Consider the following 22,589-nt stretch of genomic DNA (forward strand, 5'->3'; position numbering starts at 1 on the left):
CGCCTCACCTGTCAGCACTGACGGGAGGCATTGGGCACTCTCACTGTGTAGTACCCCAGTGTACTGTGTGACCTTCTGGAGAGAAGGTGGTCCTGTCGGGGACAGATACTCTTGTCTCCTGTCCTCCTGCCCACACCCTCCCCACCGCATGGGCCTGAGGAATGGTGGGGGAATTCGCCCACCCCCGGAGGCCTGTCCCAGAGCAAGTGCCGAGTGACCTGGCCTCACTGGCTGAGCAGCAGCGCCTCTGTCTTGCAGGACAAGATCCCCATGGCCCAGCGACGCCGCTTCACACGGGTGGAGATGGCCCGCGTGCTCATGGAGCGCAACCAGTACAAGGAGCGGCTGATGGAGCTACAGGAGGCCGTGCGGTGGACGGAGATGATCAGGTGGGGCCGCCGGCAGCCGTGGTTGCTGTAAAGAGGCCCTGACCTCCAGCCCACCTCCCTTCTGGGAGCACTGGAAGGGGGCTGAGTCCTCCCCCTGGGAGTCAGAGAGACTGGGAGAGCAGGGCCTCCCCCGGGCAGCCCCAGCCCGGTGAGGGGAGACACTCCGCTCCGAGTGGGGCCGAGGGGAGGGCCCCAGGCAAGGAGAGGGGCGGAGCAGGGTCTGACTGGGCGGCGTGTGGGTGTGGCCGGTGGCAGGCTGGGCGGTGGGCGGTGGCCGAGCCGGGCTCCTCCCCTGTGCCCCTGTAGAGCCTCCCGTGAGCACCCATCTGTCCAGGAGAAGAAGAAGTCCACCATCTGGCAGTTGTGAGTCAGGGGACCCCGCCAGGGCGGGGGCGGGGGCGGGGGGGGGGCCCTGGGGGGCCCTCCCCGCGGGCCGGCCCCTCACTTCCGTGCCCCTCGCAGCTTCAGCCGCCTCTTCAGCTCCTCCTCCAGCCCCCCTCCGGCCAAGCGGGCCTACCCCTCCGTGAACATCCACTACAAGTCGCCCACCACCGCCGGCTTCAGCCAGCGCCGCAGCCACGCCATGTGCCCGATCTCCGCCGGCAGCCGGCCCCTGGAGTTCTTCCCGGAAGAGTGAGCGAGCAGCCCGCCTGCTCAGGGGGCCCCGTGCCCTGAGCTGTGCGGGGAAGGGGTCCACGGCGGGGAGGTCAGCCGGGCATCAGTGCCATGGGCTCTCTGCGCGCGCACTGCGCCCCTACCCGCGTGGGAGCGTTGGGTGTCCTTGGGCAGAGGCTGCCCTCCGCCGACCCCCTAGTCGGAGGGCTGTGGCCTCCCCGTCCTGCACACCTGCCCACCAGGGATTAGGGAATTGACAGGAAGTGTGCCTGCGGGGTTGGATTTCTTCCTGTGGAATTGGTGTCTGTTGGGAAGTTTGTGTTTTCCTTAGTTTTGAAACCGAGAATTTGGCCCGAGGGCAGCAATGGGAACTCCTGTGCCTTGTGTCAAGTCTGAAAGTTTTTCTGGAAAGGCCGGGTGTGGAGGTCTGCACGGCAGGGCCCTGCCCGCTGGCCCTTAGTGACAGCAGCAACGGAACAGACCCCTGAGCAAGGACAGGCACACGACACGGCCGCAGCTGGGGAGTTGCTGTCAAATGCTGCCCACAGGGCAGAGGCCAGTCTTCAGCAGGGAAGGGGCAGGCTGGTCCAGGGGGTCCAGCTCCCTGGGAGGTCCGCGGGACTGTCGGTCACGGCCTAAAGAAGTGACTTCTGGTTCCTCCTGCCCAGCGACTGCACCTCCTCTGCGCGGCGCGAGCAGAAGCGGGAACAGTACCGCCAGGTGCGCGAGCACGTGCGCAATGACGACGGGCGGCTGCAGGCCTGCGGCTGGAGCCTGCCGGCCAAGTACAAGCAGGTGCCGCGGGGCCGGGTGTGCTGCGGGGCGGGGACGAGGGAGGGCTCGGAGCCCTCAGTCTGGCTTGCAGATGGGAAGCTATTTGGGGAGCCCCTCAGGCCCCCACCACCCCGCCTTCCTAGAGCCCGGCTCTGCCCAGTCACCAGCCTCAGCACCCTGCCACGCACCTGAGCCTCCCAGGCCTCCTACCCACGGATCTTCTGTGCCTTTTGGTTGCAGCTGAGTCCCAGTGGGGGCCAGGAGGACACTCGGATGAAGAACGTGCCTGTCCCGGTGTACTGCCGTCCTCTGGTGGAGAAGGACCCAACCATGAAGGTCCCTCTGCGGAGTCTGGGCCCAGTGGGAGGGGGCGAGGCAGGAAAGGGCTCCACCTGGCTGAGTCCAGGCAGGTCTGGGAAGCAGTGGGGCCAGCTGACCGTAAAGGGCTCACGGGACCTCACGCCCCTGTTCCCAGCTATGGTGTGCCGCGGGTGTCAACCTGAGCCGGTGGAAGCCAAGCGAGGACGACTCCGGGAGTGCTGTCAGGCCCGCACCAGGCCGCGACCCTCTGACCTGTGACCGAGAAATGGAAGGAGAGACCAGGAGCAACCACACATCCCCCGAGAAGAAGGTAGGCGGGGCAGGCAGGGCAGTGCCATCCTGCCCACAGTGGCCGGAGGGCTAGACTGCCGTCTCTGCCATGGTGGGCGTGCTCAGGCTGCACCTAGTGCCAGAGTCTGCACGGAAGTGGCAGAGAGGACAGCTGGGGGAAGTGCACGGGTCGGCCCGTGGGCACTCCCTTCTCCCCCAGCAGGCCTGAGGCTCAGCTGCCTCCTGGTTCTTGCCCAGCCCCAGGAGCCAGGCACTGTGGCACATCCCCCACAGTCCCTTCCGGGACTGGGGGGCATGGGTGGCAGCAGCTGGGGCAACTGCCCCGGTGGCCCCCTCCTTGCCAGGCAGTGTGGGAGCAGCGGGAGGGCTGAGCGCAGGAGGCAGCTGCAGAGGCTCTGCCCTGGAGTCTCGGCTTGAACCGGGGGCCAGTGATGTAACCACCTGGAGCTCACGGTGTCCCCCCGTGGAAGTAAGGTCACATAGCCCGTGATCTGGATAGAAAGTGAAGGGCTGAGTCCCAGCCTCCTGGCAGCAGCCTCAGTCTCCCATGCTCTGAAACAGGCAAAGGAGACCCCGGAGGCGGATGCCACCTCCAGCAGGGTATGGGTCCTCACCAGCACGCTGAGCACCAGCAAGGTGGTGATCATTGATGCCAACCAGCCAGGCACCGTTGTGGACCAGTTCACTGTGTGCAATGCCCACGTCCTGTGCATTTCCAGCATCCCTGGTGAGTGCTGCTGCCCTCTGTCCAGGGGGGGACTTAGCTGCTCGGGACACAGGGCACTGGGTGATGAGGCCAGCAGAGCAGCAACACTTACCTGTGGCAGCTGTGGATGCCTGGGGCTGGTGTGGGGCACGTGGTGTGGCATTTGCTGGCAGTCTTGCCACTCCCCTGAATGGAAGGAGAGGGTTTGGGCCTTAGGATGAGCAGCAGGCCCCTGGCAGGTGGAAGTATCAGTCCAGGGCTGAGCGTGAGCTGCTGGTGGGGCCTAGACCCCCCTGCACGCCCTGGCCGTTGGGGGTGCAGGAGAGGGCTGACCAGGTCTGGGCCAGGGTGCTGCTGAGATGGCCAAGCTCTTCAGGGCTCTCGAAATCTGTCACGCGGTCACACGTTGTCTGCTCCCAGACACTGTGTCGACAATCCTCTTGACCTAGAGCCAACCGGACAGAGGACGCTTGCTAGGTTCCTGGGCTTCCAGGCAGGTGGCTGTGAGCAGGGGGGCCCACAAGTGGAGGCTGGCCAGGCTCTGTGAGAGGAGCCGGGGGCCAGCTGGAAGTGTGGTGCACTGGGGGGCAGGCGTGGCCAGCAGCCCTCCGCTTCTCCCCTCGCACCTGCGCCGGGAATGGAGCTCTGGGTGTGGCCTTGCGGCAGGGGTCCCTCCGTGTGGCTGATGGGGCCGTGCCTCTCCCTGCAGCGGCCAGTGACAGCGACTACCCTCCAGGGGAGATCTTCCTGGACAGCGACATGAACCCTGAGGACTCCAGTGCAGACGGCGTGCTGGCCGGCATCACCCTCGTGGGCTGTGCCACCCGCTGCAACGTGCCACGCAGCACCTGCTCCTCCCGAGGGGACACCCCAGTGCTGGACAAGGGCCAGGGTGAGGCCAGGGCATGAGCATGCTGGCTGTCTTCTCTCTGCCCCGTTGTTCCTGCCCATGCCCAGCCACACTCATCCCTCCCTTCCACAGGGGAGGTGGCGGCTGTCGCCAGTGGGAAGGTCAACCCATCTCAGTCCACGGAGGAGGCCACAGAGGCCACAGAGGTGCCAGACTCTGGGCCCAGCGAGGCAGAGGCAGCTACAGTGCGGCCTGGGCCTCTCACAGAGCACGTCTTCACTGACCTGGCTCCCACCCCAGGCCCCAGTGCCCAGCCTGGCAGGTGGGCCCCTGGGATGGAGGTGAAGGGCAGGGAGAATGGCAGAGGTGGGTGGGGACAGGCTCCCATGGACCATTTCGGAGCCGCCCCCCTTTCCGCAGTGAACAAGGGCCAGAAGCCGATGGAAGTGGTACGCAGCCCAAGCTGCAGCCCAATGGAGGCTCTGCAGGGCCCAGTAGCAGTGCTGCGCCGACCATGTGGCTGGGAGCCCAGAATGGCTGGTACGCAGGGCCCTGGAGGTCGGGATTCGTGGGGACCTCTAGGTGAGCCCCCCACCCACTACCACCTCCTCCCACAGGCTCTACGTGCACTCAGCTGTGGCCAACTGGAAGCAGTGTCTGCACTCCATCAAGCTGAAGGACTCCGTGCTGAGCCTGGTGTATGTGACCCTGGCCAGGGCCGGGTGTGGGAGGGGCCTGGTGTCCTGGCCTAAGCCTGGCTCACCACCTTCCCTTTCCAGGCATGTGAAAGGGCGGGTGCTCGTGGCTCTTGCAGACGGGACTCTGGCCATCTTCCACCGAGGTGAAGGTGAGGCCTTTGGGACCAGGCAGGTGAGCCACCCCCCAGCGAGCAGATGTGGGCCTTGGCCAGGCTGAGCCAGTGTCCTGGGCTCTTGCAGATGGCCAGTGGGACCTGAGCAACTATCACCTGATGGACCTGGGCCACCCACACCACTCCATCCGCTGTATGGCCGTCGTGTACGACCGTGTCTGGTGCGGCTACAAGAACAAGGTGCACGTCATCCAGCCCAAGACTATGCAGATCGAGGCGAGTGCCGGGCAGGGGCTGCGGGAGGCGAGGGGGCTCCTGCTGCAGCCTTGCTCACTACGACCTTCTGACAGGTGTTGGGGGCTTCGTGGGTTAAAAGAAACATGCTCAGGGCATTGACTCATTTGTCCAAGGTCACAGGCAAGCAGTAGGGCAACTCGTCCAGCCGCAAGTCAGACCAGCACCTATGGGGGCCCCACACACCTCCCCTGGGCCATTGGGCTGCAGACCAAGGGTTCGGGGGTGGGTGGTGGGGCCACTTCCAGGAGCCTGGACCCACAGTGGCGAAGCAATGCTGCAGGAAGGGTGCACTGAGCGCAGGCCACACAGAAGTGGCCAAGGTGCCTCAGCTGCAGCAGACACAGGGCACCCCCACCCCCACTGACGGGGCTGCCGTGACCCTGCAGAAGTCATTCGATGCCCACCCAAGGCGGGAGAGCCAGGTGCGGCAGCTGGCATGGATCGGTGACGGGGTGTGGGTGTCCATCCGCCTGGACTCCACGCTGCGGCTCTACCACGCCCACACCCACCAGCACCTGCAGGACGTGGACATCGAGCCCTACGTCAGCAAGATGCTGGGTGAGGGGCTGCGCTGGGCTGGGTGTGCTGGGGAGCTGGGGGGCTGTCCAGCTGGCCGTGCTGACCCCACCTCCCACCCCAGGCACGGGCAAGCTGGGCTTCTCCTTCGTGCGCATCACGGCCCTGCTCATCGCGGGCAGCCGCCTCTGGGTGGGCACTGGCAATGGAGTCGTCATCTCCATCCCGCTGACGGAGAGTGAGTGACCTTGGGTGTCAGGGGGCGGGGGCTGCCACTGAAGGGCGCAGGGTCAGGGCTTGGGGCAGGTGTGCTCTGGCAGGCCGCACCCAGGAGGACGCTGGCTGCCCAGCTCGCCACCCCGTGACGGCTCCTCTCCTCTCCCTTCCATGCTCGGCCCCTTGCCTCCCCAGCCGTGGTCCTGCACCGAGGCCAGCTCCTGGGGCTCCGAGGTGAGTCCAGAGCACCCTCCTCCTGCACTCAAGGAAGTCCCCTGCCCGGGACAGCCCAAGGGCTGAGGCTGGCTTTGCCCCTCCCCTGTGGTCCTGGGGTCCCCACTGTCCGCCCTCCAGAAATGGGCCCTCCCAGCAGGTGGGCTCAGCCTCTCCAGGCCCCTCTCTCCCCAGCCAACAAGACGTCTCCCACGTGTGGGGAAGGGGCCCGCCCAGGGGGCATCATCCATGTGTACGGCGACGACAGCGGTGACAAATCTGCCAGCAGCTTCATCCCCTACTGCTCCATGGCCCAGGCCCAGCTCTGCTTCCACGGGCACCGGGACGCCGTCAAGTTCTTCGTGTCAGTGCCAGGTGAGGCCGGGCTGCTTTATGCAGGCTGCTGCCGCCCTGACCACCCTTGGGAGCCAGTGCGGGTCTCCGGCTGCTCCTGAGTCCCTTGTGCCCCGATGACAGGGAACGTGTTGGCCACTCTGAACGGCAGCGTCCTGGACAGTCCGTCCGAGAGTCCAGGGCCTGCTGCTTCTGCTGTCGACGCCGAGGACCAGAAGCTGCAGAACGTGCTGGTGCTGAGCGGTGGGGAAGGCTACATTGACTTCCGCATTGGTGAGTGTGTGCTGCCCGGGCCAGGGGCCCGGCCTGGGCTGCCTCGAGCCTCTCACTGCCCTCCTTACAGGCGACGGAGAGGACGACGAGGCGGAGGATGGTGGAGGGGACGGGGTCCAGGTGAAGCCCATGCTGTCCAAGGCCGAGCGCAGCCACATCATTGTGTGGCAGGTGTCCTATGCCCCCGAGTGAGGCTGCTGCCCCACTGCCTCGCCTGATGCCATATGTACATACAACCCCACCCGCTGCCCACCACCCGCCCACAGGCAGCCAGGTGTGCTCCACCCTCTTCTAACCTCTCAACCTGCAGCTTTCCCCTTAGGTCTGGGCCTCCTCGTGAGCTGGCAGGAGCGGCCCACAGGGTCTGGCTGGGAAGGTGGCGGGGAGTGGGGTAGCATTCTCACCAGGTTGGGGCAGAACCTCTCGGAACCCCTTTCCCAGCTGCTCCTGGTTGGTGCCCAACCCAAAGTCCTCAAGTCACAGGAGCACTTCAGGGCCAGAGCCAGGCAGAACCCCAGGGTGGGTCAGGCCGAAGGAAGCCCCTGCAGGCGGTCCCCAGCCCCACCCCGGGCTCCCCACTACCCCTATTCCCGGAACCCTGCGGGGGCTTCACCACACTGTCTTCCCACCCTGACCCTGCTTGCCTTTGCCTGCTGCCTGAAGGGGTGGGGGTCCAACCCTAAGGGGGGCCAGCTCAGCCACTGGCCTTCCCTGGGCTCCCCCCCTCTATCCCTGCCATCCCGGAACTGGCATGATAGCTCGTAACCAGGCTCCCTGGGGCAGCTGCTCAAGAAGACACAGGTGCCCTCATCCTGCCCCCTGTGGGGCAAGCTGTCACTGGCCTTCACCTGTGTGCTCCCCAGCTTTCTCCGGGCAGGAGACCCACCTTGAAGGAGCAGGTTCTGGAGTCCAGCCCCTCCCAGAAGCCCCTAGGGTGGTACTTCTTAGGCTGCCAGGGCTGGAGTTAGTCCTAGAACGCAGGTCCAGCCTCAGGGTGACTGGCATGGTGTGCTTAGCGCCTGCCTCCCATGCAGTCTCTGAGGGGCCTGGCTCCCAAGACCTGCTAAGTGCCTGGGGCTGGCAGCGTGGCCTGCTCCCTTGAGGACAGTGGACTAGGCTGCTAAGGGCCAAGGACAGGAGCTGCCTCCAGCTGGCTCTAGGTGTGCACCCACCTGCTTTGAGGGGCGTTACCCTGGCCTGCAGAGCCTCCCCCACCTGCCCAGGACTAGGCCTTATTCCTGCTCATAGAGGCACTAGTCAGAGCAGCCCAGGCCCTGCTGCCCACCCACCTCCCACCAGAGAAGCACAGATCTTGGGCAGCCTCCCTCGAGTCCAGCCAGCCACCGCTGCAGCTGTGTGCACCTGCAGGCTTCTCCTGCTACCCTGCCACTCTCCACTGTGATGTATGTCAAGTCCCTCATCTGTTCCCACAGGGCCATGAAGTGCCAGGGGGTGAGCTGGGAGGGTGCTGCTGGGGGAAGGGGCTGGGTGACCGCCATCCTCGGGCTTTGGCCCTGCAAGCAAACCTATGTATCTACTCTGTATGTAATAAATGTCAACATCGTATCTCAGTGTCCCCTGGGCCCAAACTAACAAGAACAGACAGTTTGGGGTTTTTTTCCAGTTTATTGTGAAAAGTAATGCCAGACCAAGTTGTGCCAGGGTAGGCGTCCTGGAGCCTTTGGGGCTGTGCTGTGAACAGGCCCCAGCTCGGCTCCAGCTGCCAAGTGCTTATTGGGGCGGGGCCTGCCAGGCGGACACTGCGCTCTTGGAAGCCCTGAAGGGGTGTCCTGATCCCCGCGGGAAGGGCCTTCCGAGGGCCCGAGGTGGGACCTACTCGTACAGCCAGTGCCCGGTGCTGTCCTCCCAGCACAGGAGCTCGTCGCTGCGGAACCAGAGCGCGATCTCGCGGCGGGCGCTCTCCGCCGAGTCGCTGCCGTGAATCACGTTCCTGCGGGAGAGGCGCGTGAACCCGGGCGGCAGCGCCCTGGGGGCAGGCGTCGCCCTGCGGATGTGCGTTGGAGAGGGGTCGGCCTTACTTGCCGACCTCGACGCAGAAGTCCCCGCGGATGGTGCCGGGCCGGGCGTCGGCCGGGTCCGTGGCCCCGATGAGCGCCCGCGAGGCACGCACGACGTCCAGGCCCTGCCACACCTGTGGGCGGCCCGGGAGAGTCACGTGGGGCCCGCCGTCCCCGCCTCCCGCCCCCGGCCGGCACTCACCATGGCCACCACCGGGCCCGAGCCCATGTACTTGACCAGGCGGCTGTAGAAGGGGCGCTCCCGCAGCTCGGCGTAGTGCTCGCGCAGCAGCTCCTCGGAGGCCTGGGGGTGGGGAAGGGCCGCGAGCGCCGGGGTCCCGCGCCCCCCACCCCCGTGTCCGCTCGCGCGCCCGCGCCGCCTCACCTGCACCAGCTTCAGCGCCACCAGCTTGAAGCCCTTCCTCTCGAAGCGCCGCACGATCTCGCCCACGAGCCGCCGCTGCACCCCGTCGGGCTTCACAGCCAGGAAGGTGCGCTCGTGCTCGCCGGCGCAGGCTGCGGGGCGGCGGCCAGGGCCTTCAGGCGGGGCCGCCCCGTGCGCCCCCCGGCCCCTGGTCCGCCGCCCGCCGGGCCCCGCGCTCACCCGCGGGGAAGAGGTTGGCCAGGACGGTCAGCACCAGGCAGATCATGATGGCGGCGGGGCGGCGGGGCGGGGCCTGCGCTTAAAGGGGCCCCGCCGCCCTAGCGCCGCGGTAGCTGTGGACGTGGACGCGGGCGCGGCGAGACGATGCCCGTCGTTCACGCCCAGCCCAGGATCCCCATGGCCGTGCGGTGCGCAGCCCGGGGGCTCCCCACTGCCCGCTCCGTCTTCCCCTCCGCCAGCGCCTCGGCCGGCCTCCCCCCACAGTCCCGCGGATAAACCGCTGTGGTCCCCTAGCCGCAACCTCAGAGACCACAACCCAGGGCTACGTCACTGCTTTATTCGCGTTCACGGCTTCTGAGTCGGGCAGATGCAACACCTAATGGGAAAGAGGAGCCGGCATGGCGGTGACAGGTGCCTGCACGGGGCCCTCCGCCAGCTGCACCTCTGCTTCCAGCTTTCCCCCAGGCCCGCTCCTGCGGGGGGCCCCTCAGTCGGATGTGGGCCGGATGTGACAGCAAGGCCAGAGGGCAGACCCCCTACACCCTGCCCTAAGAACAGCCTCAGCAAGTCCCTGGCAAGCGGATCCAAGCTGTTCTTTGTACCCGCTGCAGGCGGCCTGCCAGCCCCGCTTCAGACCGCGGTGCCCTTGGCCTTTTTCCTCGCCTCCTGTTTCGCAGGGTAGTCCCAGTGATCCATGCGCGTCCTCCCCAGGTTCAGCGCAGGCTCCTCGGTGCTGGGGTCCCCCTGTTTTTGTCGCTTTGCTAGAATCATGGCCCGGAGCAGCGGCGGATAGGGCACCGATCGCAGCGCGGCCTCGGGCGCCGGCATGAAGGCAGTGAAGGCCTCCTCCTCGTGCTTGGGCACCAGCCGCCAGTCGTGGTACATGACCTGTGCGATCTCCCGGGCCTCGCTCTCCGTGTGTCCTGGGAAGAGCCCGGGGCTTAACGCACATGCTCTCCCAACACTTGGCAGCAGCCGCCCCCTGGGCTCGGCCGCCTTACCTTTGAAGGTCAGGATTCCCCAGGCCTTCCCGTGGTCCAAGTTCTGCAAAGCAAGCGGGGAGGAATCAGCTCGGAGCCCGCCGGACGCAGCCACCGGGGCAGAGGCGCGCGCTCAGCCGCAAGCACCGGCACGCACCTGCGCCGAGTAGTCGGGCCGGACCCGCGTGACGCGCCAGTAGCACGGCTCGTCGTGCTGCCACAGCCAGGACTTGCGCGTGACGAGGCGGCCCAGGCCGAAGAGCGGGAGGCGGCCGAGCAGCTGCAGCAGTCGGCTCTCGCGGCGCGCGTCGGACCAGGCCCGCACCGGCAGCCGGCGGCCCGAGAGCGGCCGTGACAGCGTCTCGTAGTCGAGGGCGTAGCGCTGCGAGTCGCGCGGTCGCTCCCGCTGCTCCCGCAGGGCGCGCACGCGCCGGGCCAGCTCGGCGATGAGCCGCGGCCGTTTTCCGCGCGCCATGGCCCGCGCCCCGCCGGAAGCATTCGCCGGAAGTGGCCGGTGCGCCGCACAAAAGCGGCCGGGAGCTGCCGGAAGCGCCGGGGAGGCCGGCTGGCAGTGGCGCTCGTGGGGCCCCGAGGCGCGCATCGGTCCGACGCCTGCGGCGGCCGCCCAGCCGGAGTCTCGCCCTCGGCCGCCGCCGCCTCGAGGGCCCCGGCGGAACGCAGGGCGGCGTCCCAAGCGCTGCGTCCAAAGCAGGCGGGCCGGTGCCTGGCAGGGTGCGAGGACCCAGGTGCGGGCCGGGCTTCGGAAGGCGCCTGGTCAGCGGGCAGCTGGTTGGAGCCGACTGGGGGTCTGGGGCCCGCACTCCCCCCGGGCGGTGTCCGAGTGACGGTTCTCTCCTCCGGCCCCCGCGGCCATCCTGGAAGATGTGGGTGCCGACATCCTGATGGAGGCCCCTAGGCGCCCCGGGCTGCGAGTACCTCGCGGAGCCCCTGCGTCCGGACCGGAGCCTCAGGTGGAGCAGCCCCTCGGCCCTGCAGCTGAGCAGAGGGCAGCCGCTGCGGTCACGACCAGTAGGCGAAGGACGGGGCCCACGGTGTGGGTGATGGTGAGCCACTCCGCTGCTCCGAGGCCGGGCCAATGCCCGGACTCCGCTGCGGTTGAGGAGCGCCCCTTCCTGAGGCTGTGGGCAGTGCTCCTGCCGGCACCCACACCAGGCCTCTTGTGGGGCAGTCTTGCCAGGGCCTGGGTTTGGCCGTGGCCACCAGCCTCACAGCTGCTGGGGTGCACGCGACCGAGGCTGGAGAGCAGTTCCCTGAATGTCCCCACAAGTGTTTCCTGGGGTGTGGGCCCCAGACTGGCCGGAGCCTCTGCGGGGTGTCATCCACCTGCCCCTGGGGGATGGGGAATGGGGGGAATAGCAGTTCCCCAGTCGTGAGGGGTTGGGCTTCCCAGCCTGCTGAACGGGAGAGGGGCTGCATAGAGCATGCCCCCCGGTGGGCGCTCTGGTTGGCCACCAGGGATGTGGTGAGACGGGGAGCCCACTGAGCTCTTGGCCCGTGACAGACAGGGACACGGGGACCAGGGCTGCAGGCAGGCTGTGCGGCCCACTGACAGGCAACAGCCCAGCTCCTACCCGACTGGAGGAACAGGCATGCCGCCATGGCCTCTGCCAGTCCTGACCCCAGAGAGAGGATGCAGGGTAGCCCTGGGATAACTGGGATGGGCAGAAGAGGAAACCCTTACCAGGAGGTGCCCAGCCAGCTGGAGGGGATACGGGGAATGGAGGACTGGTGTGTGCCCAAGGCCCATGCAGGGGACAAACACTGGTCACTTGGAGGCATGGAGGTGGCAGCCTCAGAGGAGGGAAGCAGTAAGACAGTCTTGAGGGGAGACGACCAGTGTCTCTTCCCAGCGTGTCATAAGGCAAGCAGACCCCACAGGGAAGCTGTGGCTGCCTTCAGCCCCACCTGGCTCTGGGCTGCTTGCACTCTACCGTTCTGTAGGTCGGACATAAACTCAGTTTATTACACTGTTTCAGTCTCAGACAAGAACAGCAGACAACATGCAAAGCAAGTTAGAAAAATGCGAGGCCGCGGGCAGGGACGGCAGGCCCTACGGAGACCATCCAGGCAGCAGGCCCCGGCCTCCCGGGCCCGCAGCCTGAGTCCGCAGGAGCCGGGGCAGCAGCTGTCCGCACACCCAGCACCCGCGGCACACAGGTGCACCAATCCTGCTCTCGGGATGCTGGCCTGCGGCCCCTAACCCACAGGGTCTGACAGCCTCAGGCGCGGGGGGACAGCCGGGACGGCCCTCAGCCCAGCTCCTCCTTCTGCTGTGGCCCCGGAGTGTTGCTGGAGGAAGGGCCGGAGGGGATGCTGCCCAGCCCCAGGAGGCGGCGGTCCCCAGCAGGTCAGTCAGGTCCTTTGGCAGCGCTTCCTTGGGCAGCGCCGGGGCCCGGGGCTGGCAGGGTGTGTGGGGGCCTTGGGTGAGGATGCGGGGGGCTGGTGGCGGCCACAGCTTGTGCTGAGAAGCCAGCCCAGCTTGTGGCGTAGCACCTGCTTCAGGCCGGGTGGCAGGGGCAGGCCCTCCAGCGTGTCCCCTGAGTCAGGTCGCAGCTGGCGCAGGCGGTAGCAACACAGGAACTGCAAGGAGGTGGCACTGGCGCATGAGCGGATCACCTTCATGCTGCTCTTGGCCGCCGTGGAGCACACCATCGGGAAGAACTTCCTGTTGTGCAGCCGGGTGGCCGCCACCCCTGGGGTGTGGGGTGCAGCGTGAGCCTGGATGGAGCACCCCGTTCCCCACCCCCACAGGGAATCTGGGCCTCTGGGAGGACAGCCTTGCAGGAAGCCTTGGGGTGCACAGCCTGCAGGCTTGCGTCAGGATCACACCACCTCACCTATGCACTTCCTGTTCTTAAAGAAAGTCAGCGTCCCGTGCCAGGTGTCCAGATGCACCCCGATGATGGAGCCCTGGCCGAAGCGTGAGGAGAAGCTCGTCTTGTCGCCCTTGTGGTGGAGGAGGCCTGGGGGCCGCAGAGGGGTGAGCTCTGTTGCCTCGGCCCTCCCGGCCCCCCTCTCCCAGGCCCCGCACACCTGTGTAGGAGAGACCCCAGCTGTCTTCGTCCCTGCCAAGCAGGCTGCAGAACGTGTGGTGGTATTTGTCCAGGTCCACGTCTGACGTCCCGATGCCCACCATCTGGGGATGGCAGGGTGGGCAGAAGTGGAGGGATCGGAGCAGGGCGGTCGGCAGCTCCCCAGCGCCGTGCGGCCACTTACCATGTCGGTGCCGTAGACGGGCGAGGTCATCTTGATCTCCCAGAAGTGCTGGCCCTCCCCCAGCTCCTTGGTGCCCCGGATGGCTGCAGTGCCGCAGCTATACTCCGTGTGGAAGTCCACCTTACGGTTGTCACAGCTCAGCAGGGTGGCTGAGGACTTATTCAGGTCATCCCAGACCCAGTCGAAATCTGCAAGAGCAAGAGATCGGGCAGGGCGGTCTCTGGAGCCCCGTCCAGGAGGCCACCAGCCCAGCCCAGGCGCCCACTGCTCACGGTCGTCCTCCTCGCCGCAGCGGCAGTCCCTGCCCCGGCGCACGGCGTGCAGGCCACCACAGAAGGGCGCCTCACTCTGGCTGTCGCAGTCGCAGAAGGACTCCCCGGTCACAGGCACAGCGCTGGGGACGGGTGGTGGGGCCGTGGCCTCAGGGTCGGAGTCTGAGTCACTGTGCTGGGAGGAAAGGGTTGGCTGCGCCCACCCGCCAAGCCCTCCACCTGCCCTCTGCCCGCCAGTGGCTCACACTGTTTCCATGCCCTGAGGAAGGGATCTGGGGGTTTCGCCTCAAAGGGCTTCCCTGGGCCCAAGCGCACAGCTGGCCCACCCTTCCCAGGTGCCACCCAGTGATCCTGGACACCTCCTCCCCAAAGGCCTGGGATCACTGACTTCCTGGGAGTGGGCGCAAGGGCTCGACCCAATTTCTGCACAGCTAAGGGGGTCCTGGGAGCCCAGCCACTAATGTGCCCCAGGGCAGGGCCACCTGCTCAGCCATCTGCCATTCTCCAGGCAGCTTCTAGACAAATAAACTGCGGCCCTGCTGGGGGGCCTGGGCAGAAGAGCCCATGGCAAAGTCCACTGCTGAGCATAGCGGCTCCTCTCTTGGGGGTGCCTGTGCTGGGCTGTGGCCCCCTTGCTGTCTGAGCAGAGGACAGCCCTTGGCCCCCACACAGGCCACAGTGAGCCCAGCGCTATGCCACGCCTTGAGGAAACACTCACTGGGGCCTGGCCCCCCCGCTGGGACGTGCTCCAACCCTGGGGGTCTAAGCAGCCTCGTCTGGTGACTGGCCGACCGACAGGCCCTCCTGGAGACCAGCCAGGTGCTTCCTGTCCACCTGCTTCCTGCACTGCAGCCACAAGCCCATCCAAACACCTGCCTTGGTTGAGGCCTCGCTGCCCAGGTCTCTGACCCCAGTGCCCGTTCTGCTAGCCCTCATAAGTTGGCCTGCGGGTCCAGTCAGGCGCCAGCCTCCACCACTCTCCTAACCTCTGGGTGCCCCAGGTCTCCTTGCAATGTCCTCTGCATGGCAGCCTAGGTGACCTTGCTCAGTCCTTGGGCAGCTCCCGCCACCCTAAGACTAAAGGCTGCCCCCCACCCACACCAGCCTGCTGGGCGGCCTCTGCCCAGCCACCTGCTGTGTCCACCTGTCTCCCTGGAGGGTCTCTGCCCCTGGAGCAAAGTTTTTAAATGTCACTTCAAAGAGGCTCTCCCCCCGTCCCCACTCCCTTCTCAGGCTCTGTCTCCTCTGCCCTGTTGGTCTACCTCCTCCCACCAGAACCTAAGCTCAGGGGAGGGGCCTGGCCCTCGTTCCTTTCCTGTTACACCGGGGCCCATGCAGAAGCTCACCAAGGGGAAGGACTGACCAGAGGCAATGCCTTTCTACTGAGCCAGAAGCCTGCACCGCAGGCCCTGGAGGTCAACCCAGTCAGCGCCTGTACACCAGCCCCTGGGCAGGAGGCAGCCCCAAGCCCACCGTGAGACAGAAAGAGGGCAGAGAGAGGCGTCTGTTCAGCTTTCAAAGGATCGCAAGGTCACACACCCACACAAGCGCTCCAAGCCTATCAGCTGACACGGTGCTGTAAGCATATGTGGGGTGCAGCCCTGGCCCCCCAGCACCTCCTGCATCCTGCAGCACTGAGTTGGCAGGGCAGGGACAGGCTCAGAACAGATTGTTCCAGGCCACGTGGTCAGTGGGAGCTGAAGGCAAAACAGGAATGTAGGCCGGGGCCTCCTGCTGGCCTGCACAGGGAGCTGGGGAGGCCCCAGGATGGGGGCTCCAGATGCTGCCAACCCAGAACTGTCGTCTCCAATTCTCCCCAAATCCTGGTGGTTCCACAGGGCTCAGCAGCCTTTGCTCTAGGGAGGAGGGCACCCACCCTGACCCAGGGCACCTGGCTACGTACAAGGTGGCTGTGAGAACAGAACCACGTCCTCCAAGCACAACCCCCCCCCACAGGAGGCAGTGGGTGTTACTGGGCAGTGCGTCAGGCAGCCTGGGGACCGGGCTGAGCTGCTCTCCGAGGGCATCCGGATCCCTTAGCCTCCCAGAGCTCAGGACTTGCTGAGCAGAGGAAGGCACGGGGATTCTGGTCTTTGAGAATTTAAGTTCTTTTTTTACATGCAGATGTGTGTATACATGCACGTGCACGAATGCGGAGTTTTGTCTCTGTACAGGCAAAGGACACGTCTGGGACACACACCCAGTTAACAGTGACCTTTGGGAACCGGTTGGTTAAGCGAAATGTAGGTTTTGTTCAACTCACGGACCAAACAACCCACAAGCACTCTCTCCGGAGGGAAGCGCGTCGGGGATGTGGCATTTGTCCTGAAGTCCTGTCACCCTGGGACCACGTGAGTACTTAGCCTGGGTGAGCAGAGAACTCCCAAGGGATCGTAGGGCTGGAGGCTGGTGGCCCTGTACTCTGCCCACAGCGCCATCTTTGCACCCTAGTCAAGCCATGCCCTCGTCACCCACTGGGACCTACCTGCCCATCAGAGTCACAGTCCCAGCTAGCGGTCCCTGCCAGAGCCACGGCCCGGGCATCTGCATCTCGACGGGCTGCACTCAGAACAAAATGCCACGCTCTGCTGCTCCGGGGACGCCTGGCCATGGTGGACAGGATCTAGAAGAAAACACAGGTTTTCAGCAAAGAAGACATGCATGCAGCACGTGGAAGGGGTCCCAACAGCCCGTGCACTCTGCCCTCGGGCTGTGCCAGACCCACCCGATAGGAGATGCCAAGCCACGGCTCTGGAATTCTCTTCCCAAACTCGCACCTCACTCCAGTGTCCAAGCACCCTGATAAAACCTAGGCAGAGAATATGGAATGTCCTCCAAACATCCATGGCTCCCAGATGCACGTCAGCCCCTCTGAGCAGCCTCCCGAGCCCAGCTGTCCGCCCGCTTGTCCCTCAGGCATCTCAAGCCCTGGCCGGAGCCGCCTCCCTTGTCCAGCTTGACAAATGGAATCCCTAACCTCCCGGTTCCTCGTGCCAGGCGTGGGGCTGTCATCCCAGCAGCTCCCTGTCCCTCCCACCCGTGGGCCGAGGCCTCCCACCGCCACACCCCCTCCCCAGCCAGGGCCACCACGTGGTCCCACCCACGGCCGCCTGGGCTCGGGCCCCTCCCACTCTTACTACAGCCAAGCTTTCCTCGAAACACAAATCTTTTTAATTTAAGTAAATCACCAAATCGTAAAACTACTCAGAGCCTGTCACAGTTCTTAAGACACAAGGCAAATTCCGCGGGCCATCAAGGTCCCCGCACCTCTCCACGCCCTGCTGGCCTCGCTCCACGGCCGGCTGCCTCCTGCCCTTTGCCCAGAAGGCCGCCCCTCCGGGCCTGCGCTCCCGCAGCCGCCCCCGGCGACACGACTGTTGTCATTACCCACCTCCGGGCTCTCCCTGGACTGCGCCCGGAGGCGGACCGCCCCGCCCGGACCCCGCCCGCCGGAGGCCAGCGCGTCCGCGGGACAGTCCGACCGGCCTCGTCGCCGGCGCCGCGTCTGCAGCCACTGCGCGGAACAGGCGGCCTCTGCCCCGCACCGGCCTCTGGAGGCCAGGGCCGGGCGCCGCGAGGGTCCTCGGGCCGCCGTCGCACGAACAAAGGCGCGCCGGCCCGCCAGCAGCTCCACGAGGCCAGCGGCTCCGCACGGGCGCCGGGCGCCAGGCCGGGCTGGGCGGGCAGGGAGGGGAGGCGCGCCGGCCCGTTGCTCACCTGCAGCCGCGCCGCCGCCGCCACGCTCCGCCGGCCGTGACCTACTTTCCGCTCCCGAGCGAGACGTAAACAATCCCCGCCCCGCGCCGCATTGGCTCCGCGGCCGCGGCGGGCGCTCCGGGCGGGCTTCGACTAGGCGGGCGGCGCGGCACTCGCCTCACGCCGAGAGGCGGCTGGACCTGTCCATCCTGCCTCGGCGTCCCCATTGGTCACGCCGCAAGCGGTCGGCACAGGCCCGCGCGCCCACTGGACGTGTGCAGAGGAAGGGAGGCGGCGCCCCACGGGCGTTGCCTCGGAAGTGGGGCCGCCTCCGCTGCGCCGTCTGCGCCGGAACTCCGTGAGCGCCTCGTGCGCGCCGATTGGCTGAGGGCCCATCAGTAAGGGCCGGGGGCGGGCTTCGCGGCCCATCGGCGCTAAGCACTTCCCTCAGGAGCGCGCGGGAGGAGGCCGGCGGGCCCCGCGCGGTACCGCGGGCGACATGGAGGCGACGGCGGGTGAGTGCGCGCGGCGCTGGCACACCGTGTACTCGCAGAGTGGAGGGCGCAGGGGCGCAGGGTACTCACGTGTGTGCCACACCTGCGATCCGGGTGTCGTTGCCCTGACAGCGCCGCGGGTCTCCGAGAGCGCGCCCTGCTCGCGGTCGGGAGGCGCCCGGTCCAGACCGGGGCTGCTGGGTCGAGGGGGACGCGCGAACCTGGTGCTTTGCGGAGCGTGGCTGCCGCTCGCCGAGCCTTGACACTCGGAGCGCGGGAGGTGGGGCGGGTGGCGGCCCGGGAGTGGAGGTCCCCACGTTACCTGCTCGAAGACCTGCTGGACTCGGTCCTCAGATTATAAACGCAGCGCGGAGAAGGAGCCTGAAGCCGGTGGTTATCGGGGCGGATTTGCCGCAAGGGGAGAACATCTGGTTGCTCCAGGCTTGTCCTAGCGGGGGGAAAACGCACGTGAAAATCAGGCATGAGGGGATAGCGTGAGGAAACCGCCCTCCCTGTGCCACACGCAAGCCCTGGCTCTGACTAGGGCCTTTGCACATTCTTGCTTCCAAGAACTTGTTCGCTTATCAAATGATCACCTTGCTTGGCCTTAGGGTAAGTCTGAGAAGGCCTGCCGCCCCTGCGAGGCCCCGCACCTGCCCCTGGGGAGCGCTGCCTCTCTTTGCCCCCTAGAGCACAGCTTGTCACATTTAGCGGCAATTCGAGGAACACGTTTCCTAGATGAACTGTTTAGACTGCTTAGGAGGGGAAGGGTCTTCTGGTTGACCCCTGGAGATGGCTGTCCGAGAAGCGCAAAGCGCCGCCTAGTTACCGCTCAGGTCGCAGGTGTTAGATGCTCAGGCAGGTAAAATTCCCTCCTCCCCACCGGTGAGGAATTCGCGTCCTGACGGTGAGGAGCCTGGTAAGTCAGGACGGGGTTTGGCTTACTCCCGGTTTCCACCTCCCCAGCCGCAGTAGGGAAACTGACGCCTAAATACCTTTTGGTACTAGAGCACTTTAGTAAGCTCCTAAAGCACCTCTGGGTGGGGCTTGGTGCTCACAGGCTGTGTTTTGGCTGAGGGTGAGGGGCGCCCTTTCCTTCTCTCCTTTCAAGAGGTGTCCCAGACCTTGGTGCTGGAAGGAGACCTCAGACAGGCACCGTGACACGTATGTGACAAGGACTTGCCTGAAAGCCCAGCCAGGTTCCCTCCCTGTGGAGGCTGTGGAGCCGGGGGTCTTTAAACCTACCCTTGAGATGGGGCTCAGGAGGAGGGCCAGGGTGATGCATCTCGGCTGAGCCTGAGGCCCTGGGCTGGCGGCAGGGCTGGGGGAGAGCAGCTTATTGGAAGCAGGCAGGAGTGCCCATGGTGAGGTCCGGAGGTGCTGGAGCAAGAATGTGGGGTCTCAGAGGGGCTGAGGGTAGTGCATATGCAGATGGCACCCCTGTGGGGTGGCAGGGATTGGAATGGTGGATATTTATTCAGTGGTGGAGGTGGGGGAGGGGGGTAAGAGCTGGTGGCCAGCAGGGATCCAGGGAGTGGCCAGAGGCCAGCAGGGGGAGTGGCCAAGGACACTGGTACATCCTGTGGCTCCTGCAGTACCTGGGGTTTCACAGGAAAGCACGGCCCGGGGCCAGCCAGGTGAGCTGACACGCAGGCTGCTGGGATCGGGCTGCTGGAGTCCCCAGACCATACGCGCCCCTCCTGGGACCTGGAGGTCGGTGCTAGGCACCTGCGTGGGACCTGGATCCCAAGAGCCCCAACACAGATGTGCCTTGTGGCTGCAGCAAGGACCCCACTTCCATAGTCTCTGCTAGGCACCCGCGGAACTGCTGGAAGCCTAGGGCCTTGGCTCTCCCACCAGGGCTGCCCAGTCACACCTGTGCACACGCTGGGAGGGAGCTTCAGGCACTATAGCAGGAGTGAACCCGTGGGGCCTGGGGGTGTTTGCATCAGGACATGGGAGGTGCTTGGCCACATGGTGGATGTGCAGAGGGGCCTCCCCCATCCCCCTTCTCCTAACCAGAGCCTGGAAACCTGGCGGGCGTGCAGCGCATCATCCTCGTACTCTCAGGAAAGGGGGGGGTCGGGAAAAGCACCATCTCCACGGAACTGGCCCTGGCCCTGAGGCACGCGGGCAAGAAGGTGAGCGCCTCCTGCCCGACCGCGACCAGCTGTCCCTTCCTGACCCTCGGCCCCTGCCCCCCACCGCCCAGGAGGATGGTGCCTCTGCCTTGGGAGGCCCCTCCAGCTCGCTGGGCGTTCTGCCTCCTTGCAGGTGGGGATCCTCGATGTGGATCTGTGTGGCCCCAGCATCCCACGCATGCTCCGGGCACAGGGCAGGGCCGTGCACCAGTGTGACAGTGGCTGGGTGCCCGTGTTTGTGGACCAGGAGCAGAGCATCTCCCTTATGTCTGTGGGCTTCTTGCTGGAGGAGCCAGACGAGGCTGTGGTGTGGCGAGGCCCCAGAAAGAACGGTGATGAGCTGGCGGGGTCGGCGCTGCCTGCCTCCCGCCCTCCTGGCCTCCACCCGGGCCTGGCGTCTCTGGGCAGCAGGTGTGCGTGTGGGCGTGCGAGTGGGGGACCCGGCTGTGCGGTCTCGCTGCCCGTCCTCCTGCAGGAGGGGCGACTCTCTGACCCAAGGTGCCCGGCACAGGGTGGACGTGGCCCGAGGTGAGGGGCTGCCTCCTTCAGGCCAGCGTCTCCCAGGCTGTTCCTGGGTCTGGGCACAGACACGCCATCCTCAGCTGAGGCCTGAGCAGAAGTATGAGGGGGCTGGGGGCCCCACAGCAGGAAAGAAAGGGGTGCCTGTGGGGGACAGACCAGGGGCCTCCCGCTGTGCTCATCCTGCTCATCCACTGTGTGGGGCCTTGGTGCTTTTGGGCGGCACTGGGACCCACAGAGACCTCGCTGTGTGAGGGAGGCCGGGTGGAGGCCAGCAGCCTGGGGAAGCCTCGTAGGAGCCCTGCCTGGCCTGCCTGGGTCTTTGCAGCGCTGATCAGGCAGTTCGTGTCTGATGTGGCCTGGGGACAGCTGGACTACCTGGTCGTGGACACGCCCCCGGGCACCTCTGATGAGCACATGGCGGCCGTGGACGCCCTGCGCCCCTACAGTCCCCTGGGGGCCCTTGTCGTCACCACACCCCAGGTACCGTGGGGCTCCGTCCCAGCTCTCCGGAGCTGGGTGCCACTCCCGGCTCCGAGTTGCCAGGGTGCCCACTGGCCAGTCTCGCCTCTCTCCTGTTCTCCAGGCGGTGTCTGTGGGGGATGTGCGGCGGGAGCTGACCTTCTGTAGGAAGACAGGCTTGCGGGTGATTGGGGTCGTGGAGAACATGAGTGGTTTTGTCTGCCCGCACTGCTCAGTGAGTCATGGAAGGTGTTGGGGGGTCCCCCGCCTCAAGGCAGAGGGGCGAGCGGGGGGACAAGGATGCGGTGCTGTGCTGAGCGACGGGCGGGCTGGGCCCGTGTTCTAGGAGTGCACCAGCATCTTCTCCAGGGGCGGCGGCGAGGAGCTGGCCAGACATGCCGGAGTCCCCTTCCTAGGTGAGCGGGTCGGGGCCGCCCCTTGGGCCTCTGCTCCAGGGGGTCTGGCCTGCCTGTGCACTATGCCCAAGGGGCAGGGGGGCAGTGGGCATGTCCTCCCAGCTTCCTTGAGTTGCGAGTTCCAGCTTCTCTCTAACCTCTGAACACCCAGAGAGAGAGCAGCGTGGACCCGCCAGGCTTTCACAGGTCCTCCCACAGCCCCAGGGCCGGCTGAGCCTGCGGGGTGGAGCGATGGCGGGGGCTCTGGCTCTGGGATCGCCTCTGCTGGGGGTGCTGGGCGCAGTGGCCGTGTGTCCCCAGTGCTCGCCTCACACTTGGTTCAAGTGGGCCAAGCACGGGTGGCGGGCGGCTGGCTGTCAGGCAGGGCAGCGCCTTCAGAGCACCTCAGCCCCTGTCCCCGCCTGCCCCCGGTACTTCCAGAGCCCTAAGTGCCTCCTCTCCTCCAGGCTCTGTGCCCCTGGACCCCCAGCTCACACAGAGCCTGGAGGAGGGCCGGGACTTCATCCGGGAGTTTCCCCACAGCCCTGCGTTTCCCGCACTCTGCGCCATAGCCCAAAAGATCCTGGACGAGACGCCTGCCCCGCGGCCCTGACCGGGGCAGCCATGGGGGGCTCCCACACGTGGCTTGAGCGGAGGCCCTGGGCGTGGGTCCCATGCTGCCGGCTCCGTGCACATTCCTCCCGCAGGCCTGGAGTCGGGGCCCTTGAGGGTGAGTGGCTCTGCCAGTCGGCCTGTGGCAGGCATGTGGCGACATGGTGGAGGCTTGGTGCAGCGGCCCTTCACCACATCCTGGCACTCATGTGCCCCAGACGGACAGGCAAGCTGGCTGCTCCTGACAGCCAGCCTCCCGTTGTCCACACACTGGGGGGGTCTGCGCACCTGTGCGGCCTCCGCTGTCCGGGCTGCGGCAGCCTGTGGGTGGGCGCGTGACTGGCAGTGGAGTGGAGCACCTCGTGAGGCGTCAAACTTGTAATGAGAAGAACCTGCAATTAAAGTGCCTGCTGTCGTGCTTACAGACGTGTGTCCGGGTCATCCTGCCGCGTTGGGCCGCTGAACCCCGTCACAGGTGGGGCTGCTTCCTACACCCCGGGGTCTGGGCTAGTGGTTCCATCAGCAGTGACCCG

The 22,589-nt window shown here is 66.2% G+C and overlaps 6 protein-coding genes across 23 annotated transcripts in view; 3 read left to right on the forward strand and 3 right to left on the reverse strand.

Moving 5' to 3' along the window:
* MAPK8IP3 (mitogen-activated protein kinase 8 interacting protein 3) overlaps positions 1-8,192 on the forward strand; it is a 44,562-nt gene extending 36,370 nt beyond the window's left edge. For 12 of the 13 annotated variants that reach the window (XM_057487808.1, XM_057487809.1, XM_036915895.2 and 9 more), the window contains 19 exons: positions 259-389; positions 696-752; positions 852-1,022; positions 1,673-1,799; positions 2,019-2,114; positions 2,254-2,409; positions 2,952-3,117; positions 3,806-3,988; positions 4,079-4,268; positions 4,367-4,486; positions 4,564-4,644; positions 4,726-4,793; positions 4,885-5,033; positions 5,441-5,612; positions 5,695-5,808; positions 5,982-6,020; positions 6,195-6,374; positions 6,477-6,626; positions 6,697-8,192. In XM_057487808.1, the coding sequence (XP_057343791.1) occupies positions 259-389; positions 696-752; positions 852-1,022; positions 1,673-1,799; positions 2,019-2,114; positions 2,254-2,409; positions 2,952-3,117; positions 3,806-3,988; positions 4,079-4,268; positions 4,367-4,486; positions 4,564-4,644; positions 4,726-4,793; positions 4,885-5,033; positions 5,441-5,612; positions 5,695-5,808; positions 5,982-6,020; positions 6,195-6,374; positions 6,477-6,626; positions 6,697-6,818 (2,472 nt within the window). In that variant the 3' untranslated portion in view covers positions 6,819-8,192. Of the gene's footprint in view, positions 1-258; positions 390-695; positions 753-851; positions 1,023-1,672; positions 1,800-2,018; positions 2,115-2,253; positions 2,410-2,951; positions 3,118-3,805; positions 3,989-4,078; positions 4,269-4,366; positions 4,487-4,563; positions 4,645-4,725; positions 4,794-4,884; positions 5,034-5,440; positions 5,613-5,694; positions 5,809-5,981; positions 6,021-6,178; positions 6,375-6,476; positions 6,627-6,696 lie in introns of those variants that run through there. The other variant, XR_008992346.1, reaches the window with a different exon arrangement.
* Positions 8,193-8,232: 40 nt separating this feature from the next.
* NME3 (NME/NM23 nucleoside diphosphate kinase 3) lies at positions 8,233-9,539 on the reverse strand. Of its 2 annotated transcripts, XM_057487814.1 has the most exons (5): positions 9,249-9,495; positions 9,030-9,160; positions 8,847-8,948; positions 8,666-8,778; positions 8,233-8,577 (listed from the first exon to the last, which is right to left on the reverse strand). In XM_057487814.1, exons 1-5 carry the CDS (start codon positions 9,292-9,294, stop codon positions 8,460-8,462), a joined length of 510 nt encoding a protein of 169 aa, XP_057343797.1. In that variant the 5' UTR covers positions 9,295-9,495; the 3' UTR covers positions 8,233-8,459. The 2 variants fall into 2 exon arrangements, with proteins under 2 accessions (XP_057343797.1, XP_057343796.1); XM_057487813.1 differs by having other exon boundaries at positions 8,847-9,160; positions 9,249-9,539.
* Positions 9,540-9,570: 31 nt separating this feature from the next.
* Positions 9,571-10,743, reverse strand: MRPS34 (mitochondrial ribosomal protein S34). 2 transcript variants are annotated; one of them, XM_036915936.2, is made up of 4 exons: positions 10,386-10,743; positions 10,250-10,292; positions 9,851-10,171; positions 9,571-9,624 (listed from the first exon to the last, which is right to left on the reverse strand). In XM_036915936.2, the coding sequence occupies exons 1-3, from the start codon at positions 10,701-10,703 to the stop codon at positions 9,879-9,881; spliced, it is 654 nt and encodes a 217-aa protein (XP_036771831.1). In that variant the 5' UTR covers positions 10,704-10,743; the 3' UTR covers positions 9,571-9,624; positions 9,851-9,878. The 2 variants fall into 2 exon arrangements, with proteins under 2 accessions (XP_036771831.1, XP_036771830.1); XM_036915935.2 differs by having other exon boundaries at positions 9,571-10,171; positions 10,386-10,742.
* On the forward strand, positions 10,702-12,036 carry EME2 (essential meiotic structure-specific endonuclease subunit 2). Its single transcript, XM_057488035.1, is given in 4 exon segments — positions 10,702-10,738; positions 10,822-10,969; positions 11,094-11,139; positions 11,141-12,036. Coding segments are annotated over 4 exon segments (381 nt in total). The 3' UTR covers positions 11,291-12,036.
* Positions 12,037-12,191: 155 nt separating this feature from the next.
* SPSB3 (splA/ryanodine receptor domain and SOCS box containing 3) lies at positions 12,192-16,354 on the reverse strand. Of its 2 annotated transcripts, none has more exons than XM_036915919.2 (6): positions 16,223-16,354; positions 13,738-13,859; positions 13,466-13,653; positions 13,283-13,385; positions 13,087-13,212; positions 12,192-12,942 (listed from the first exon to the last, which is right to left on the reverse strand). In XM_036915919.2, the coding sequence occupies exons 1-6, from the start codon at positions 16,285-16,287 to the stop codon at positions 12,602-12,604; spliced, it is 945 nt and encodes a 314-aa protein (XP_036771814.1). In that variant the 5' UTR covers positions 16,288-16,354; the 3' UTR covers positions 12,192-12,601. The 2 variants fall into 2 exon arrangements, with proteins under 2 accessions (XP_036771814.1, XP_057343795.1); XM_057487812.1 differs by having other exon boundaries at positions 13,738-13,912.
* A 1,441-nt stretch (positions 16,355-17,795) lies between these two features.
* Positions 17,796-22,480, forward strand: NUBP2 (NUBP iron-sulfur cluster assembly factor 2, cytosolic). 3 transcript variants are annotated; one of them, XM_036915931.2, is made up of 7 exons: positions 17,796-17,948; positions 19,950-20,068; positions 20,202-20,400; positions 20,916-21,070; positions 21,174-21,284; positions 21,396-21,465; positions 21,912-22,480. In XM_036915931.2, the coding sequence occupies exons 1-7, from the start codon at positions 17,933-17,935 to the stop codon at positions 22,055-22,057; spliced, it is 816 nt and encodes a 271-aa protein (XP_036771826.1). In that variant the 5' UTR covers positions 17,796-17,932; the 3' UTR covers positions 22,058-22,480. The 3 variants fall into 3 exon arrangements, with proteins under 3 accessions (XP_036771826.1, XP_036771828.1, XP_036771827.1); XM_036915933.2 differs by having other exon boundaries at positions 21,988-22,480; XM_036915932.2 differs by having other exon boundaries at positions 22,017-22,480.
* The last annotated feature ends 109 nt before the right edge of the window (positions 22,481-22,589 follow it).

The sequence above is a fragment of the Manis pentadactyla genome, chromosome 10 (genome assembly GCF_030020395.1).
Source record: "Manis pentadactyla isolate mManPen7 chromosome 10, mManPen7.hap1, whole genome shotgun sequence".
Taxonomy (NCBI): Eukaryota; Metazoa; Chordata; class Mammalia; order Pholidota; family Manidae; genus Manis; species Manis pentadactyla.